This window comes from Chiloscyllium plagiosum, chromosome 9, assembly GCF_004010195.1.
Source record: "Chiloscyllium plagiosum isolate BGI_BamShark_2017 chromosome 9, ASM401019v2, whole genome shotgun sequence".
In the NCBI taxonomy this organism is placed as follows: domain Eukaryota; kingdom Metazoa; phylum Chordata; class Chondrichthyes; order Orectolobiformes; family Hemiscylliidae; genus Chiloscyllium; species Chiloscyllium plagiosum.
In genome coordinates, this window is record NC_057718.1 from 98,225,191 (window position 1) to 98,244,238 (window position 19,048).

At 42.4% G+C, this 19,048-nt stretch overlaps 1 protein-coding gene across 8 annotated transcripts in view; it reads left to right on the top strand.

Moving 5' to 3' along the window:
* Window positions 1-19,048, top strand: part of LOC122553085 (1-phosphatidylinositol 4,5-bisphosphate phosphodiesterase beta-4) — a 533,291-nt gene that overhangs the window by 385,013 nt on the left and 129,230 nt on the right. For all 8 annotated transcript variants that reach the window (XM_043696591.1, XM_043696592.1, XM_043696594.1 and 5 more), the window contains 3 exons: window positions 5,726-5,810; window positions 14,270-14,394; window positions 17,216-17,267. In XM_043696591.1, coding sequence (XP_043552526.1) covers window positions 5,726-5,810; window positions 14,270-14,394; window positions 17,216-17,267 — 262 coding nt within the window. The remainder of the gene's footprint in view (window positions 1-5,725; window positions 5,811-14,269; window positions 14,395-17,215; window positions 17,268-19,048) is intronic.

Below are 19,048 nucleotides of genomic sequence, written 5' to 3' on the forward strand. Positions count from 1 at the left end.
TGTCAATCTCCCTCTTGAAAATCCCGAAACACAGGTGCATTTGGATTGTGAGGGTTGCAGGTCCTTGTTTGCAAATGCCCCCATGGCCTTTATATCTCAATTGTCTCCTGCAGCTCCACAGTCCTCTTAAAGGTCTCAGCCCCTACTGGTTGTCTTTGTTGTAATTAACCCAGTTACAGTCAGGTCTGTCACCCATGCATGACAGGTCCACCTGTGCTGGCAATGTCCAACCCTCATCTCCCCCCACCCCCCCTCCATAACCACACGACCCCCACCCCCCAATCCATGATGGCTACTCCACCAAAATCGTGCACTTCATCCCAAAGTCCTGTGTAATTATGGATTTCCGGGATCCTCTTCATTGTCTCTGTCACTGCCAAGTGCATCTGATTGGCTGTCATTACTAACTGGGCACTTCCAGTGACCATCCCCTCTCTCCTTCTTCAATTCAGGTGTCTTTACAGATGCCTGATCAGCGCTAGATTCAGGACCCATCCCTGGAAGAAGCAGAGCGGACCTCTCTGTCTGGCTCTTGAGATAGCCCCCTCCCACTGAGATAGAGTCATAGAGATGTACAGCATGGAAACAGACCCTTTGGTCCAACCCATCCAGATATCCCAACCCAATCTAGTCCCACCGGCCAGCACCCGGCCCACATCCCTCCAAACCCTTCCTATTCATATACCCATCCAAATGTCTCTTAAATGTTGCAATTTTACCAGCCTCCACCACTTCCTCTGGCAATTCATTCCATACACGTACCACTCTCTGTGTGAAAAAGTTGCCCCATAGGTCTCTTTTATATCTTTTCCCTCTCACCCTTAACCTATGCCCTCTAGTTCTGGACTCCCCAACCCCAGGGAAAAGCCTTTGCCTATTTACCCTATCCATGCCCCTCATAATTTTTCAAACCTCTTTAAGGTCACCCCTCAGCCTCCAACGCTCCAAGGAAAACAGCCCCAGCCTGTTCAGCCTCTCTCTGTAGCTCAAATCCTCCAACTCTGGCAACATCCTTGTAAATCTTTTCTGAACCTTTTCAAGTTTCACAACATCTTTCCGATAGGAATGAGACCAGAATTGCATGCAATATTACAACAGTGGCCTAACTAATGTCCTGTACAGCTGCAACATGACCTCCCAACTTCCAGAATAGCAATTATTTATCCCCACTCTTTGCTTCCTGTTAGTCAACCAATCCTCTATCCATGCTAATACTTTACCCCTAACACCATGCATCTTTATCTTATGCAGCAGCCTCTTGTGCGGCACCTTATCAAAGGCCTTTTGGAAATCTAGGTACACCACATTTACTGCATCCCCAATGTCCACCTTGCTCGTAACGTCTTCATAGAATTCCAAAAGGTTTGTTAAGCATGACCTGCTTGTCATGAACCCATGCTGCATCTGTCCAACAGGACAATTTCTATCAAGATGCCCTTGCTGTTTCTTCTCTGACAATAGACCCAAGCATCTTCCTCACTACAGAGGTTAAGCTAATCAGTCTATAATTCCCCATCTTTTGTCTACCTCCCTTTTTAAACAGTGGCGTCACATTTGCTGTTTTCCAAGCTGTTGGCATTGCCCAGAGTCCAGCAAATTTTGAAAAATTACCACCAGTGCGCTTGCTGTTTCTCCCACCATCTCATTTAATACCCTGAGATTCATTCCATCATTGCCAGGAGACTTGTTTATCCTTAGCTCCATTAGCTTGCCCAATACTACCTCTTCCGTAATACTGATTGTTTTCAGGTCATCACTTACCTTCAGCTCTGTTACTTACTGGCATGTTATTAGTGTCCTCCACTGTGAAGACTGGTACAAAATACCTGTTCAATGCCTTGGCCATTTCATCATATTCCATAATTAACTGCCCCTTCTCATCCTCTAAATGAACAACGTTTACTTTTCCCACGCTTTTTTGTTTTATATTATTTATGGAAACTTTTTGCTATTTTTTTTATATACTGTGCTAGTTCTGCTTCTCATATTCTATCTTAATTTTCTTTATAGCTCTTTTTGTGGCTTTCTGTTAGCCTTTAAAGTTTTCCCAATCTTCTACTTCCGTGCTGTTTTCGGCCATTTTATATGTCTTCTCTTTCAATTTGATAGCCTCCATTGTTTCCTCAAACACTCATGGCAGATTACCCCTTTTCTTACAGTCCTTCCTTTTCACTGGAATATACTTTTGCTGAGCACTTAGAAAAATTGCTTTGAAAGTCCTCCACTGCTCATCAACTATCCTACCATAAAATCTTTGTTTCCAGTCTGTAATTGCTTTCCCAAAATGCAGCACCTCCTATTTATCTGAATTAAACTCCATCCGCCACTTCTCAGCCCATTGGCCCATCTGGTCCAGATCCTGTTGTAATCTGAGGTAACCCTCGTTGGTGTCCACAACACCTCCAATTTTGGTGTCATCTGCAAACTTACTAACTGTACCTCTTATGCCTTATGCCACTCCTTCCAAGAGGATCCCTAACTCTGAGGTTGTTGATTATTCCTTTCTCATTGCACAGGATCAGATCTAGGATAGCTTGCTCTGTCGTTGCTTCCATTACATACTGTTCAAAAAACAATCACGGATACACTCAACAAACTCGTTCTCAAGGCTACCCTGACCGAGCTGGTTCGACCAATCAACATGTAAATCAAAATCCTCCATGATAATTTTTACAGGCATTAGTTATTTCTTTGTTTATTGCCCACCCCAATGTGATGTTATTATTTGGTAGCCTGTAGACTACACCTATCAGTGACTTTTTCTTCTTAGAATTTCCAATTGCCACCCAAATGGATTCAACCTTATTCAAAGAACCTACATCATCTCTCAGCACTGCCCTGATGTCATCCTTGAATATCAGAGCTACACCACCACCCTTATCTTCCTGTCTGTTCTTCCGAATAGTCTGATACCCTTGGAATTTTAACTCCCAGTCGTGACCATCCTGTAACCACTTTTGACTAAGTGACCATCCTGTAACCATGTCTCCGTAATGGCTACTAAATCATAATCATTCACGATATTCCCTATTTAATTATCACATCTTCACAAATTTGAACACTTGCCCCGCAAAAGACACCCTCTCTGACAGCGCAGTGCACCTTTAGTACTGCAGTGGAGAATCAACTTTGACTTTAGTACCCAAGCATGAGATTGGGACTTGAACCTACGGTTAAGAGTGCTACCAGTTAGCCCTGGCTGATACTGAAAAGAAGGTTATGAATATAAATGTGGAATCAGAACAGTAGAGAAAAGGCCATTTGACCCATCAAGTCTGTGCCGCCAAAACCAAACCAAATCTACACAAGTCCCACTTTCCAACACGAGCCCCATAGCCTTGAATGTTATGGCATTTCAAGTGCTCATCCAAGTATTTTTCAAAAGGTTGTGAGGTTACCCGCCTCAACTACCCTCCAGGCAGTGTATTCCACCTCCCTTATTACCCTCTGAGTGAAAACATATTTCTTCTCTAAACCACATGATTTTCACCTTCAAATTGTGCCTCCTCATTATTGATCTTTTGACTAAGGGAAACAAGCTGCTTTTTATCCACCCTGTCCATGCCCCTCATAAGCTTATACACCTCTATTGGGTTCCCCCTCAGCTTTCTTTGCTCCAAAGAAAACAACCCAAACTTATCCAGCCTCTCTTCATTGCTAGAGTGCTCCATTACAGGCTACATCCTGGTCAATCTCCTCTGCATCCCCTCCCATACAATCACATTAAGTCATACAGCACGGAAACGGACCCTTAGGTCCAACCAGTCCAAACTAAACCAGACCCACCTGCCTGCTCCATATCCCTCCAAACCTTTCCTATTCAGGTACCTATCCAAATGTCTTTTAAAGTTTGGAATTGTACCCACATCCACCACTTTTTGTTATAACTCAAACCTTCCATACCCACAACATCCTGGTAAATCTCTTCAGAGCCCTCTCCAGCTTAATCATATCCTTCCTAAAGCAGGGCAACCAGAACTGGACACAGTATTCCAGAAGAGGCCTGTACAATATCCTGTACAACCTCAACATGACGTCCCAGCTCCTATACTCAATGGAACTGAGCAATGAAGGCAAGCACGTCAAACACCTTCTTAACCACTCTGCCTATATGTGCTGCAAACCTCAAAGAATTATGCACCCGAACCCTAGGTCCCTCTGTTGTCTAGTGTGGGATTATGTTTGGCATGGACTGGTTACATTGAAGGGTCTGTTTCTGTGCTGTATGACTATAATTCTACGAGTACCCAATTAATTGTATAAGCACGATCCTATCCTTCCTATAGTGCAGAGTGCAAAAATCAAACCCCATTCTCCTGCAGTACTGAGGGCACTGTAGGAGGTCATGTCTTTTGGGGACGAGGAATCAAATTTGGGAAGATGTGATGCACTAAATGGAGAAGACAAGACACAATAAGGGAAATAATGCAATGTGCAATGTTGCGGTGGAAAACAATTCACACTCCATGCTTAAAAGTGACCAAGAATGCTTCATAATAAAGAAGGCTTATAATCGTGGGTATCCAATGTCGTATACAGTAGTCCCCCCGTACCCAAGGGGAATACATTTGAAGGCCACACGCGGATAGGTGCGCACCCATTCATTTCAAGGGAAAACCTGCCTTCCCAGCCCCCTGGGGTCCCTGGTTCTGGAACTTTCCCTATAATATGTTCAGGTCACCATAAACTGCGGAAATCGGACCCATGAATACAGGGGTCGCCCTGTATTTTAAACATTATAATTGTCTCATTCATATTAAATGTAACTCAAGTCTGCTCACCACTTGATGGCAACAATGGTGTCAGTTTCCTTTCTCCATGTCACATTATGCATACATTTCGGCATTAGTCCTTTAATTTATTCCAGTATTTTTAACTCTTCCTTCTCCCCTGCTTTTTAAGGAATACGTTTTTTCCTTCATTTCATAGAATGCCGCTATGATTTTCATTTTTCAGTTAATTCCCAAACATGCATCTGGTAAATAAAAACAGACAAGATAACACGCAGTATCAAAAACACATCTGTTGTCCAATAGCAGCAATAAAACCCCTTTCATTGTCGAGATTTCCTCTTAAACTTTTCACAGTTCACCCCCTGCAGCATTTTCCTGCCTAGCAGACTGCAGCTACTGTAGATATTTTAATCAACCTGTTCAGGAATGTTATGACACACCTCTGGAGCAAGTGGGACTTGAACCAGGCCTCCTATTTGGGAGGTAAGGACACTGCCACTGCGGTACAAGTGCCCTTGCCGTTACTGTTTTCTGTGCTATGTGAACAAATGGCTGTTACACTTGCTGCCATGTAATCACTCATTTTTACAGCAACATAGGTCATAGATAAATGTTTTCTAAATATGCATTGTTGCAGAAATATTTATCACCTGCAATGGAACAACAATGCCTGTGACTAATTGCTTTCGGTGGTTCAGCTTTTAAGCAAAATAGTGTGTTACATGAACAATTGTGTTACAATGCTTTGTCAAAGCACTCAGTATTGAGGACAGCCAATATACTAGTGCTGCTGTAACCATCAGAGAGAATTCTTACGCAGTGATTCACTGCAGGTATTGAGTGTCGAAACTTCAGAGGAAACATACAAAAAATGCATTACCCTCGGCATTAGCATCAGCACCAACACGATTGAGGCAAGAATCATGCCTGTCTGCCTTACTTTAGGCATATCTGCTTCCTAACCTAGCTTTTGTGAATTCATGTTTCTGCAGAGCGGAATATTCACTATAACATGTCCTCGTTCAATGAATCAGTTGGACTCGGATACCTGAAAACCCACGCAATAGAGTTTGTCAAGTATCCTTTGTGGTGATTTGAATGAGGCAGTACATTCTGAACAAATGCTGCCAAACTACTGGAGTGTCTCAGCGATGAACACTGAATACTGAGCTGACTGTGCTGGTCCGCCTTGCAGTGACTGCAGCGATTGCCGAAGCTGATTTAATAGTATCTAAAGGATGAGAATCAACTTTATTGACATTGCAACATAAAATATGCTGCAGATGAAAGTGTTGGTTCAATGGAGCAAGGTATTAGCATTAGGAGAGGTCAGCTGTGGTGACGTTCTTACAATTCCCCGTACTGTGATTTTTTTTTCACTTGACAGGGTACAAACGAAGATGTTATAAATTGGTCATGCTGTCTACCTGCTGGATAACATAAATGATTCATTAAGAGAGCCCCTGAATCAAGTTGCGTTCCCATCTTCTGGGACTCAGCACTTTTTATGGTATTGAAAAGTTGTGAATCTTAAAGAGTTTGAAATGTACAAGTGAAACATTAACCAGCCAGAGGTATTGTCACAGTCACCATTAGATGCCCATGTTAGGGTCAATTAACTCGACTGAATTTGCATTCAGTCTCTGGATCAGATTAACACCAAGAGCATGTGGTTTGATCATTACTCTGGCTCAGTAAAACTCAGGATCTGCCACCTTGTATGCCTCACTCTGTCACAGCACCCTATGACCTGAATGTCTTTGTTTGCTATGATCGGCCTGTTGTCACCATAGTCCCATCAGAGAGAGAAGTGACTGGTGATGATTTAACCTGAGGCCACCAGACCTCAGGTGAGGGGAGAAGTTGAGAAGGAGAGTCCTTCATGGGAACCTCAAACCGGTCTTGGGAATTGAATCCACACTGTTGGTATGACACTGCTCTGCAAACCAACAATCCAACCAACTGAGCTAAACTGATTGATCTGCCTATACTGCTCACAAAACAAAGCTTTTTACTGTATGTAGCTACATGTGACTACAACAAATCAAATCAAATTAAATCGTGTCCCTCCCATCATTAAAATTCATGGCCCTTTGCCATAGTTTGATAAACAATCAGCAAGTCTGTCTTCAGCTCTGCATCTAAAGAAAATCCTGTATATCTGAGCACTCTGGCTCAAAGACTGATGCAGAGGAATGGGTTTCAGATCATAGGTCACTGATGGGTCTGGCTTCACCTCAACTACGCTGGGACTAGTGTCCTGGCAAATAGAATGAGTGTGTAGAGAGGACTTTAAATTAAATGGGGCAGGATGGTTGGAGAGTTCAGAATGGGAGAACATAGGGTTACAAAGCAAAAGGACATGACAAGCATTGCAGGGTGACGTTACCCAAAGTGGGAAAGGAAGGAGCAGTGTGCAAACTTTTTTTTAAAGTATAGGTTGGAAAAAATGGTAAGATGGCAAAGTTAATGGCTCTTAAATGCATGTCAAATTTAGAACAAAATAATGGGAGTAAAGGCAGTTTGGAGAGGGTGTTGGGGCATCTTTATTAACATGAGATTGAATAAATAAGCAAGAAATAGCAAGTTTTGAGAAGATTTGTAGCTCAGGTTGAGGTTCTGGATGTAGGTTTGCTCGCTGAGCTGGAAGGTTCTTTCCCGTATGTTTCATCACTGTACATCTTCAGTGGGCCTCTGGGCGAAGCACTGCTGATAATTCCTGCTTTCTATTTATACGTTTTGGTTTCTTTGGGTTGTGTAATTTCCTGTGGTGATGCCAATTCCTATGGTGATGTCATTTCTTGTTCTTTTTCTCAGGGGGTGGTAGATGGGGTCTGACTCGATGTGTTTCTTGATAGAGCTCTGATTGGAATGCCATGCTTCTCGGAATTCTCGTGCATGTCTCTGTTTGGCTTGTCTCAGGATGGATGTGTTGTCCCAGACACGCACGAGAATTCCTAGAAGCATGGCATTCCAATCGGAACTCTATCAACCCAGACCCCATCTACCAGCCCCTGAGAAAAAGAACAGGAAATGACATCACCATAGGAATTGGCGTCACCACAGAAAATGACATCACCAACCCGAAGAAACCCAAATATATAAATAGAAAGCAGGAGTTATGAGCAGTGCTTCGCCTGGAGGCCCACTGAAAATGTTACCTAATTTAGTGATGAAACGTCTGGAAATGAACCTTCCAGCTCAGCGAGCAAACCTACATCCACTGCAAGAAATTATTTTGAATCAGAAAATGTAGATTACATATGGCTAAAGATAATAAATATTAAGGGAAAGAAGACACTAGTGATAGCAGTCTATTGGCCCTCTTACACTCACTATACTGTAGGACAGCAAATAAGTCAGAAGGCATTGATGCCATTGTCAGGAAAGCATTGTATTAATCATACGTGACTTCAATCTTCATGCAGATTGGGGATATCATATTGGGAGAGATAGCCACAAGGAAGGATTCCTAAAGTGTCTTTGACAATTTCCAAAACTAGTATGTTGTGGATTGGAAAAGAACACAGACTGTTTTGGATCTGGAAAAAGTACTGAGGCAGGTTTACTAAATGCTTATATTTAGTACACAGCACCAGCTAGACCACACTTATTATATTGTGAAAAGTTTTGGTCCCCTTATCTAAGGAAAGATATGCTGGCATTGGATGCAGTCCACAAAAGATTCTCTGGCGTAATCCAAAGTGTGGATTTGCTTCTCTAGCCCATCTATTGGTTTAACTCACCTGTTGCCCTCAGTCCCCGATCTTGAGAATTTTACAGCCTCATCATCACACAATCAAGCTTAGACTTTCTCACCTTTGATTAAGATTTTTCAGACGATAACCAAACATTTTTGAATATGAAGTTTCAAACTAAAATCCATAAACTGAGGTAATCTATTTCATAACTTTTCTGAACTAACTCCGTTTGCTAGGAGAATTTTTTTTCATACATCTAGCTTCAACCAGGAGTTCTGTGAACTGGCAAACTAAAGTTTTCCCAGGCATGGGTTCATCTCCATAAAGCAAAAGAAATTTCTAATCTTCTAAATAAAAAGCAGACTGATGTTCCGCAGTGTTTACTTTGTCCGCTCATAAGACTCTCCCAATGCAAATGCATTCCCATTATCTCTCCAGGAAGTCCCTCTCTCAGGCTTCAGAAATAAATTCATGCCTCGTGAAATACTGTTAATTTTATACTTAGACGCCCTCGTACACACAGATCAAAACCCACTTGCCACTAGTTCAAAATCCAAACTCTAATAAATTATCTTAAAGTATATATGTGAGACCATCAGAACTCGCAAGTCCAAGCATCGACATACAGTCATATAGCACGGAAACATACCCTTCAGTCCAACCAGTACATGCTGACCATAATCCCAAACTAAACTGGTTCCACCTGCCTGCTCTTGGCACATATCCCTCCAAACTTTTTCTATTCATGTTCTTATCCAAATGTCTTTTAAATGTTGTAATTGTACTAACATCCACCACTTCCTCAGGAAATTCATTCCGCATGCAAACCTGCCTCTGTGTAAAACATATGTCCCTCATGTATTTTTTAAATCTCTCTCCTCTCACCTTAAAAATGTGCCCCCTAGTCTTGAAATGCCTCATCCTAGGGAAAAGACAACTACCATTAACTCTATCTGTACCCTTCATTATTTTATATACTTCTATCAGGTTGCTTGTCAAGCTCCTACAGTCCAGTGAAAAAAGTCCCAGCCTGTCCAGCCTTTCTTTATAACTCAAACCTTCCATACCCGGCAACATCCTGGTAAATCACTTCCCAATTCTCTCCAACTTAATAATATCCTTCCTATAACTGGGTGACCAGAACTGAACACAGTTTCCTCACCAAAGCCCTGCACAACCTCAACATGACTTCCCAGCGCCTATACTCATAAGGACTGGGCAGTGAAGACAAGCATGCTAAACACTTTATTAATCACCGTCTACATGTGACAGGGTGGTTTAAAAGGCATTGGGCACACTTGCCATCATTGCACATTCCTTTGAGTTTCCTGATGAAGGGCTTTTGCCCGTAATGTCGATTCTCCTGCTCCTCGGATGCTGCCTGACCGCCTGTGCTTTTCCAGCACCACTCTAATCTAGACTCTGATTTCCAGCATCTGCAGTACCCACTTTTGCCTATAGGAACTGGGAAGTCATGTTGCATGACTTTACACTGAATCGCCTTTGCTAATGCTACACTCCTAAGTGACATAACGGGCCCTGAAAAAAAATTTCTTCCGAGAACCAATAAACCCTCTCAAATCAAGAGGGTCAATTCTGCAACGTATCCTCATTATAAGCTGTGGTGTCATTCTGTCAAATCTGTCCTCTATGCTGTCCTTTAAGGTCAATAAGATTTCCATGAGGTTCAGTCGACAAAAATGAATGAGTTATTACAGATGTGGTCTAACCAAAGGACTGTGCAACCAAAGAGCCAAACCACCACGTCTGAATTTGAATCCCTTTGCAAGAAAAGCAAGGATTTCCTGAGTTTTACATCAGAAGCTGTGTAACAGCCAAAAAGACCACTATTGTGCAATATGAATAGCCCTGCAGTTTAGAAGATAGTTTAAGAAATTCACCAAAGATCCTCAGACAGCAGCTCCCAAACCCACAACCACTCCCATCTGGAAGGACAAGGGCAGCAGATACATGGGAACGCCACCACCTTCAAGTTCTCCTCCATACCACCCACCATCCTGACTTGGAAATATATCCCCGTTCCTTCACTGTCTCCGGGTCAAAATTCTGGAATTTCCTCCCTAATGGCATTGTGGTTCAGCCCAGAACAGGTGGACTGCAGCAGCTCAAGAAGGCAGCTTACCACCATCCTCTCAAGGGGCAACTGGGGACGGGCAATAATGACCTGGCCTTAACAGCCCTCCACGGTTAAAAAAAACTCCACAGATTAACTGAGAGAAGTTAAACAGAGGTTCCTATCTACCCTCATAGGCGGATATAAAAGACCCGAAGGTACTAGTTTGAGGAAGGAGGAGTTAACCTTGGTGTTCTGGCCAATAACAATCCCTCAATCGACAGGACGAAACAAATTATCTGGTCATAATTTCATTGCCAAGTTCATAGACTCTTGCCATGCTCAAATTGACTGCCATATTTCCACTTTAGTGCAATGACTGCAAAATGAAAAAAAATATTTAATTGGTTGTAAATTGCTTCAAATGGTCCTGAAAGTTTTCAAAAGAAATTATGGCCAGGCCAGCATTTATTTCCCACCCCTGAGTACCTTGAACTAGTCCACGTAGTGAAGGTAGACCCATAGCGCTGTTAGAGAGTGAGTTCCAGGATTTTGATCCAGCGTCATTGAAGGAACAGAAATATAGGTCCAGGTGAGGGCAGTGTGTAGCTCAGAGGAGAAATTGCAGTTGGTGGTGTCCCCAAGCATTACTTTCCTTGTCCTTCCGGGTATAGAGGTAGTCGGTTTGGAAGATGCTAATCGAAGGAGCCTACAGTGTTTTCCTGCAGCTAAGTACACATTGCTGAGTCTGAACATCACTGGAGGAGGAAGTGGATGTTTGTGGATATGGTGTCAATCTAGTGGCCTGTTTTGTCCTGGATGGTGTTGAGCTTCTTTTGAAGCTTCCCTCCTCCAGGCAAGTGGGGAGTATTCCATCACACTCCTGACTTGTACCTTGCAGACTTTTGTCAATAATATATAGATGTTGTTTACATCTCATATTCACATTAAGCATGAGTTTGTATTGTTTATAATGAGTGATTTTTTTTAAAACTGTAGCCTATTGGACTGATGCTGTAATTTCCAATCACCGTAGAAGATGAGCTGTAGCAAGAGGAAAGAGAATGTAAATGTGCTGGTAGCAATAAAAGCCCTAAACACAGAAAAATAATCACAGTCAATTTACATTCATGAGCTTATCCTTTTTCTCCTCTTTCAGATTTAGTTTCTGGTTGATAAGACAAAATTGATACCTAACGTATAAAACATAGCAATGCAGAACTAAAATTTAATTTGCAGATATGTAATTATGTATGTATAAATGACATTCTCATTTTGTTTAATTGATAATTTGTGGAATAATGGAAGGGTATTAAATTAAAACTTAGATTCTCTTCACTGTTTATATAAATCTGTGATTAAGGGCCTTTTGTTTTCTGTAAACAGTGAACAGTCCAAAGTAGCTAATGCTTCAATGTGCACTTACCCATGGACATTACACTTTAAGGAGACTTTAAGGAGAGACTGGATAGGCTGGGCCTTTCTTTCCCGGAGCACAGGAAACTGAGGGGTGACCTTATAGAGGTTTATAAAATCGTGAGAGGCATAGATAGGTTTATACCCAACAGCTTTCCTCCATGGTATGGGGAGTCTAAATCTAGAGGGCATAGGTTTAAGTTGAAATGGGAAGATACAGAAACATCTAGAGAGGCATTTTTTTCACTTAGTGGGTGGTAAGTTTCTGGAATGGGCTGCCAAAGTTAGTGGTGGGGGCGAGTACAATTTTGTCATTTAAGAAACATTTGGACAGGTATATGGATAGGATAGGGATGGAGGGATATGGACCAACCACAGGTAAATAGGACTAGATTAATTGAAAACTGGGCGGTATGGAAAAGTTGGGCCGAAGGGCCTGCTTCCATGCTGTAGACCTCTATGACTTTACACGGAGGTTTGTTCAGGAAACAACTGTGTATCACATTAATCAATCCAATTGAAGATTCAATAATGCACTGCTCGCTGTCCAATTAGTTAGAGTTGTAAATGTAAGTGCCATAAACAAAATCAAGGAGGGAAAAGAAAGTTTGGATTGAGATTGAATGAACGATAAAAAAGTAAGCAAAGAAATCTCCAACAACAATTAAAATCTGAAGGAATGAGACTCCACACGTGTTCAAAATCATTTCCTGTGCCAGAGAGGTCCTGGGAATAAATTAAAAATTTACACCACACCATTAAAAGGGCATTTACGTTGCACGGACAACTTAGTTTTTTTGTCTTTGTTTAGCAAGAGTCCAAGAATTTCATCAGATTCAATACATTCTAGTCAGGAGCTGGTCATCAAGATGCTGCTTTCTTGTTGCTTTATGAGGAGGTGCGAGTCACAGACATCAGACTATGTGTTACATCTCTGTGTCTATATCTGAAAGTTGCTAATATGTGGGCACAAGTAATTGTGTGTGCTGTAGTCTCATTGTTGCTTCAGCAGCAAAATCCAGCCCCGCATCTTTCAAGACAGATGTAATACAATTGTTTTACATTGTCTCATTCAGCTTTGAATTGTTTCTGTGTTACAGATATAATAGCATCATAGTTAAGTGGGTGAGGCATGGTTAAAAACCCCATGTGGTGTTACGGAGATGGCAGTGGGAGATAGGTCTGAGTAGGATACTCTTTGGAGGTTTGGTGCAGACTTAATGGGTCAAATGACCGCTTTCTGCACTGCAGGGATCCTGTGAGTCTATAATCAGCTGCATTTTGGAATAGCCTCTTTAGCTCCCTGACTTTCTCCTGCTCACTACAGTCCTGAACCCCCTGCTTCCGTCCCTAGCCTACTGCTTCTGTCACTTGCTTTACTTATTCTCTCTTGCTGCCACCTTCCTGTATAGTGAATGTTTATAAGACCATAGGAAATAGGAACAGGACTACGCCATTCAGCCCCTCCAGCCTGCTCTGCCATTTAATAGGATCACATTCCTCACATCCACTTACCTGCACTTTCGTTCTAACCCTTGATTCTCCAACTGATCGAGAATCTATCTCAGCCACAAATATACACAAGGACTCTGCCCTCACAGCTCTCCGTAGCAAGGAGTTCCAAAAACTCAGAATCCTCTGAGAGAAGAAATTCTTTCTCATCACAGCCTGAAATTGGTACCGCTTTATTCTGAGACTAATTTGAAGTTCATAAGAAGAGTCCAACATGACAGAGTAAGGGAAGGAGTCATTGAGTGGAAGAGAGTCTGGAATGGGAGAGAGACAGCCAGTGAGACAGTATCTATAGAAAGAGTTAGCATATTCAAAATTTATTTTGTTTGAAAGTTTTTATTCATTTCTGAATATAGGAATTTGGGAATGCACTTCATCATACAGAGTATGATGTTTAAATTATTTTTCTCTCCAATGGGAAGTGTAATCCAGAACCTGACTTTAGCTTTCATCCAGGTTGCAATGGGAAAATCTAATTTGTTTAAAGTTCTTTTGCTTAAAGTTGCATTTTTCAGGTTTGTTACTATTGAGTGAAGAATTATATGATATACACTTGACATATTTGCCAAAACCATCACTTTCTGAGTGTAACTGTTAGAAGCTTTGAACCAAAATCAAAAGATAATTCATACACAATGTTAGACTCATTATCTTCACCTTGATCCTCTGAACATGACATTTAAGTAATGATTGAATCATCGCTCTCCTTTCTTCTGCAGAATGGGATTTGCAAAGTAAGGGAAATAAAGAATAATGACAATGTTGAATTGTAAATTTGTATGTACATGCTGCTGCAGCTGCTTTTGGTTCATTTTCCTTAATGAGCTTCATAGTTATAACAAACGACAAATGAGTCGTATCTACCCCAAGGGAGGCCGAGTGGATTCCAGCAATTACATGCCTCAAATCTTCTGGAACGCTGGCTGCCAGATGGTCTCACTGAACTTCCAGACCCCAGGTAGGGACTGCTTGGACTTGCTGTGCAGAAATCAAGAAGGGGCTGTCAAACAGATGCCCTTGGATGAGGCTCAATCATTTGCCAGTGGCATTTCCATCAGCAGACATATGGCCCAGCACAGAATTGCCTGTGTAACCGAGAAGCCATGAAAAATGCTCAGTGAAGCCTCTGTTATGCACATTGGAAGTCACAGGACTAATTCCACTGTATTGTCCACTACCAACAGAATTTTGATTAAAAGCTATGTGTGGGCAAGCTTCATTTATAATTCCCGTTTTGCCTGACAATAGGGCACAATTATAAAAATGAAAGAGGGTCAGTTGCATCACTCTGGTGCACCGCTATCATTGCACATTTGACATTTCAGTGACTTCTGGCTTGGAATCTTTCACCCAAGCCAGTGCAAATCCCAATATATCCAAGTACCTATGGGAGAACTGAACCTAATTTAAAGTATAGCAAGTTATATTTTAGCAATAAACCTCATATCTGAATGACTTTTGCTTTAGAATGGTTTGCCCCTATGTTATGTTATGGATAAATCACAAATTCCAATAATGAATGATTTTATTGTCACATATATCTAGAAAGATTTAGCGAAAAGTGTTTTCTCGCCACAAACCGATGCCATTTTGAGTTACAAAATGAATAAGAAGAAATTACTGAATAGTTCATCTTCTGTTCAAATTGGGGTCTTAAGCATACCTCCAGGACTTCTGCAAGGTGTTCTGGGCCTCAAGGAGTCCCTGCTCCGGGTACAGCACCAACATTGCTGATGCCCAGGAGACCCTATCTCTGCTGCTGCCTGACCAACAATGCCAAGAATCCGTGCTCCCCACCAATGTAACTGGCAAAATATGGACTGATTCTAACAAAGCGTGAGTGTAAAGGACATCACAGGAAGGGTACTTCCGCATTTTCTGTGATGCTCTCTGTGGTCATGGATTGTCAATTGCTTTTTATACTAAGTGGAATTGGAGTCCACCATGAAGTCATGACCACGTGGGAGGTTGGGGGGTGGGAGTGGTATTCCTCCATGCCCTACATTGCAGACACCTGGACCTCAGTTATCCAGTTCTGGTGGAGGTCAGTACAGAATGACTCCAAATGAATGCATGACGGACCAAGTTGTTGAGGAAGTGAATTTATCTTGGGCAGAAGCGATCTGTTTTGACCTTTTTTTCATTCCATTCTAGCTTAGAACATAGAACATTGCAGCACTGTACAGGCCCTTCGGCCCTCGATATTGCGCCGCCCTGTGAAACCAATCTGAAGTCCATCTAACCTACACTATTCCATTCTCGTCCATATGCCTATCCAATGACCATTTAAATGCCTATAAAGTTGACGAGTCTATAACTGTTGCAGGCAGTGCATTCCACGCCCCTACTACTCTCTGAGTAAAGAAACTCCTTCTAACGTCTGTCCTATATCTATCACCCCTCAATTTGAAGCTATGCCCCCTTGTGTTAGCCATCACTATCCAAGGAAAAAGGCTTTCACTGTACATCGAGTTTGATGCGGTTGAAAACAACCACCTAACTATTCAGATTCAATTCTCCCACGCTTGGCACCTAGCCTTGTATGCCTTGGCATTCCATAAAAATATTTCTTCAATGTTACGAGGATTTCAGGCTCTACCACTCTTACAGGCAGTGAGTCCGAGATTCCAATCTCCCTCTGGCTGAAAATTCTTTTCCTCACATCCCCTCTAAACCTCCTGGCTCTCACAGCACCAAGAACCTGGGTTCGATTACAGCCTCAGGTGACTGTCTGTGTGGAGTTTGCACACTCTCCCTGTGTCTGTGTGACTTTCCTCCACGTGCTCCAGTTTCCTCCCACACTCCAAAGATGTGCACGTCAGGTGAATTGCCTGTGCTAAATTGCCCATAGTGTCCACGGATGTAGAGATTGGATGCATTAGTCAGGGATAAATGTAGAGTAATGGGGAATGGGCTTGGGTGAGATACTCTTCGGAGGAACAGTGTGGACTTGTTGTGCTGAAGGGCCTGTTTCCACACTGTAGGGATTCTTAAATCTGTGCTCTCTCATCAATGATCCCTCCACCAAGGGGAAACGTTGCTGCCCTGCCTATACCCCTCATAACTTTCCCTCAGAGCATCTTATGAGGAAAATCTTGAGCTTTTTAGTTGAAGTTGGCTTTGAACCAACTTCAGCTTTGGGGCAGCACGGTGGCTCAGTGGTGAGCACTGCTGCCTCACAGCACCAGGGTCCCAGGTTCAATTCCAGCCTTGGGCGACTGTCTGTATGGAGTTTGCACATTCCCCCCGCATCTGTGTGGGTTTCCTCCGGGTGCTCCGGTTTCCTCCCGCATTCCAAAGATGTACAGGGCAGATAAATTGGCCATGCTTAAAAAAAAAATTGTCCATAGTATAGTATTACTACCATAGTATTAGGTGCATTTGTCAGAGGGGGATGGGTCTGGGTTGGTTGCTCTTTGGAGGGTCGGTATGGACTTGTTGGGCTGAAGGGCCTGTTTCCACACTGTAGGGAATCTAATCTAATCAAACCATTGTCCTGGGTTTTAAAAGTGCCCTATATCACACATCATTGTATATTTCCCCATCATTTTAATGGAAACAGTTGATCCCTTTAAATAAACTGATTAAGACCACCATTAAATTAGAAGCATGCAAACATTTTAAAAATGTTTGCTCATGACAGTGTTAATATTGAGTTAGGAATTAAAATATCAATGTAACAGTTTTTTTTTAAAATCCCACTAATTCTTGTTGAGCATCTACATTTTGATACCTGTCCTGTCTGACCTAATTCTGTAATGTTTTATGTCGCATAACAGATTTGGCCATGCAGTTAAACCAGGGAAAGTTTGAGTACAATGGATCATGTGGGTAAGTAAATATCTCTCCTGTTAAAAGGCTAATGCAGTGTTTCAGCTGAACTTAAATATATCTAAGTACTGGCACTGAAAATTATTTTGCACACTATCTATACTTGCATTTAAACAATTCATTAAGGGTAATTAAGTGACTAAAACTTTATTCAAGTACATAAATTCTTAAAATATTCTTTAGATTTCTAAATTCAGTCACTTAGGTGCTGATGTTGGCCATTTAAGTGAAAAGAGATTTTGTCCTTTTATTTTATTCACTCATGGGATGTGCGTGTTGTTGGCTGCGGCACCATTTACTGCCCATGCTTGGTTCCCATTGAGACGATGCTAGTGAAACTGCCTTCTTGACCAAGTCCATGTGCTGTAGGTTGACCCACAATGACCCTAGGGAGAGAATTCCAGGATTTTGACCCAGCAAAAGTAAAGGAACAGTGATATATTTCCAAGTCAGGATGGTGCCTGGCTTGGAGGGGAACTTGCAGGTGGTGGTGTTACCGTGTATTTGCTGCCTTTGTCCTTCCAAGTGGAAGTGGTCATGGGTTTGGAAGGTGCTGTCTAAGCATCTTTGGTGAATTTCTACAGTGCATCTTGTAGATAGTACACACTGCTGCTACTGAGCATTGGTAGTGGAGGGAATGGATGCCTATGGATATGGTGCTAATCAAGCGGGCTGCTTAGTCCTGGATGGTGTCGAGCTTCTTGAGTGTTGTTGGGGCTGCACCCATCCAAGGCAAGTCACATTCCTGACTTAGGCCTTGAAGATGGTGGACAGTCTCTGGGAGTGAGGAGGTAGTTACTTGCTGCAGTGTTCCTAGCCTCTGACCTGGTCTTATGGCCACTCTGTTTATGTGGCGAGTCCAGTTAAGTTTCTGGTTAATGATAACCCCCAGGATGTTGATTATGGGGAGATTCAGTGATGATAACACCATTGAATGTCTGGTGAGGGGGTGGGGGCGGAGGGGTGGGGGGGGGGGTGGTGTTGGGGGGTTCATTTGTCTCATATTGGAGATGGTCATTGTTGGCATTTGTGTGGCATGAATATTACTTGGTACTTGTCAGTCCAAATCTGGATATTGTCCAGATATTTTTGCATTTGAACATGAACTGCTTCAGTATCTGAGGAGCTTCAAAAGTGCTGAACATCGTGCAATCATTGGCAAACATCCCCACTTCAGACCTTATAATGGAGGGATTGATGAAGTAGTTGAAGATAGTTGGGATTAGGACACTACCCCTGAGGTGCTCCTGCTGAGATGTCCTGGAGCTGAAATGACTCTCCTCCAACAACCATAACCAACTTCCTTTATGTCTGGAATAACTCCAACCAGTGGAGAGTTTGCCCTCAGTACTAAATTATTCCAATTTGTGTAAGGCTCCTTATTGCCACACTCAGTTAAATGCAGCCTTGATGTTAAGGGCTGTCGCTCTCACCTCACCTTTAGAACTGAGATGAGGAGAAATTTCTTCAGCTGGAGAGTGATTAATCTCATTGTTGTAGAGGCCAAGTCATTGTATATATTTAAGACAGAGATAAAGTTATAGAGTCATAGAGATGTACAGCACGGAAACAGACCCTTCGGTCCAACTTGTCCATGCCAACCAGAGATCCCGACTCAATCTAGTCCCACCTGCCAGCACCTGACCCATATCCCTCCAAACCCTTCCTATTCATATACCCAATCAGATGCCTTTTAAATGTTGCAATTGTACCAGGCTCCACCACTTCCTCTGGCAATCATTCCATTCACGTACCACCCTCTGTGTGAAAAGGTTGCCCCT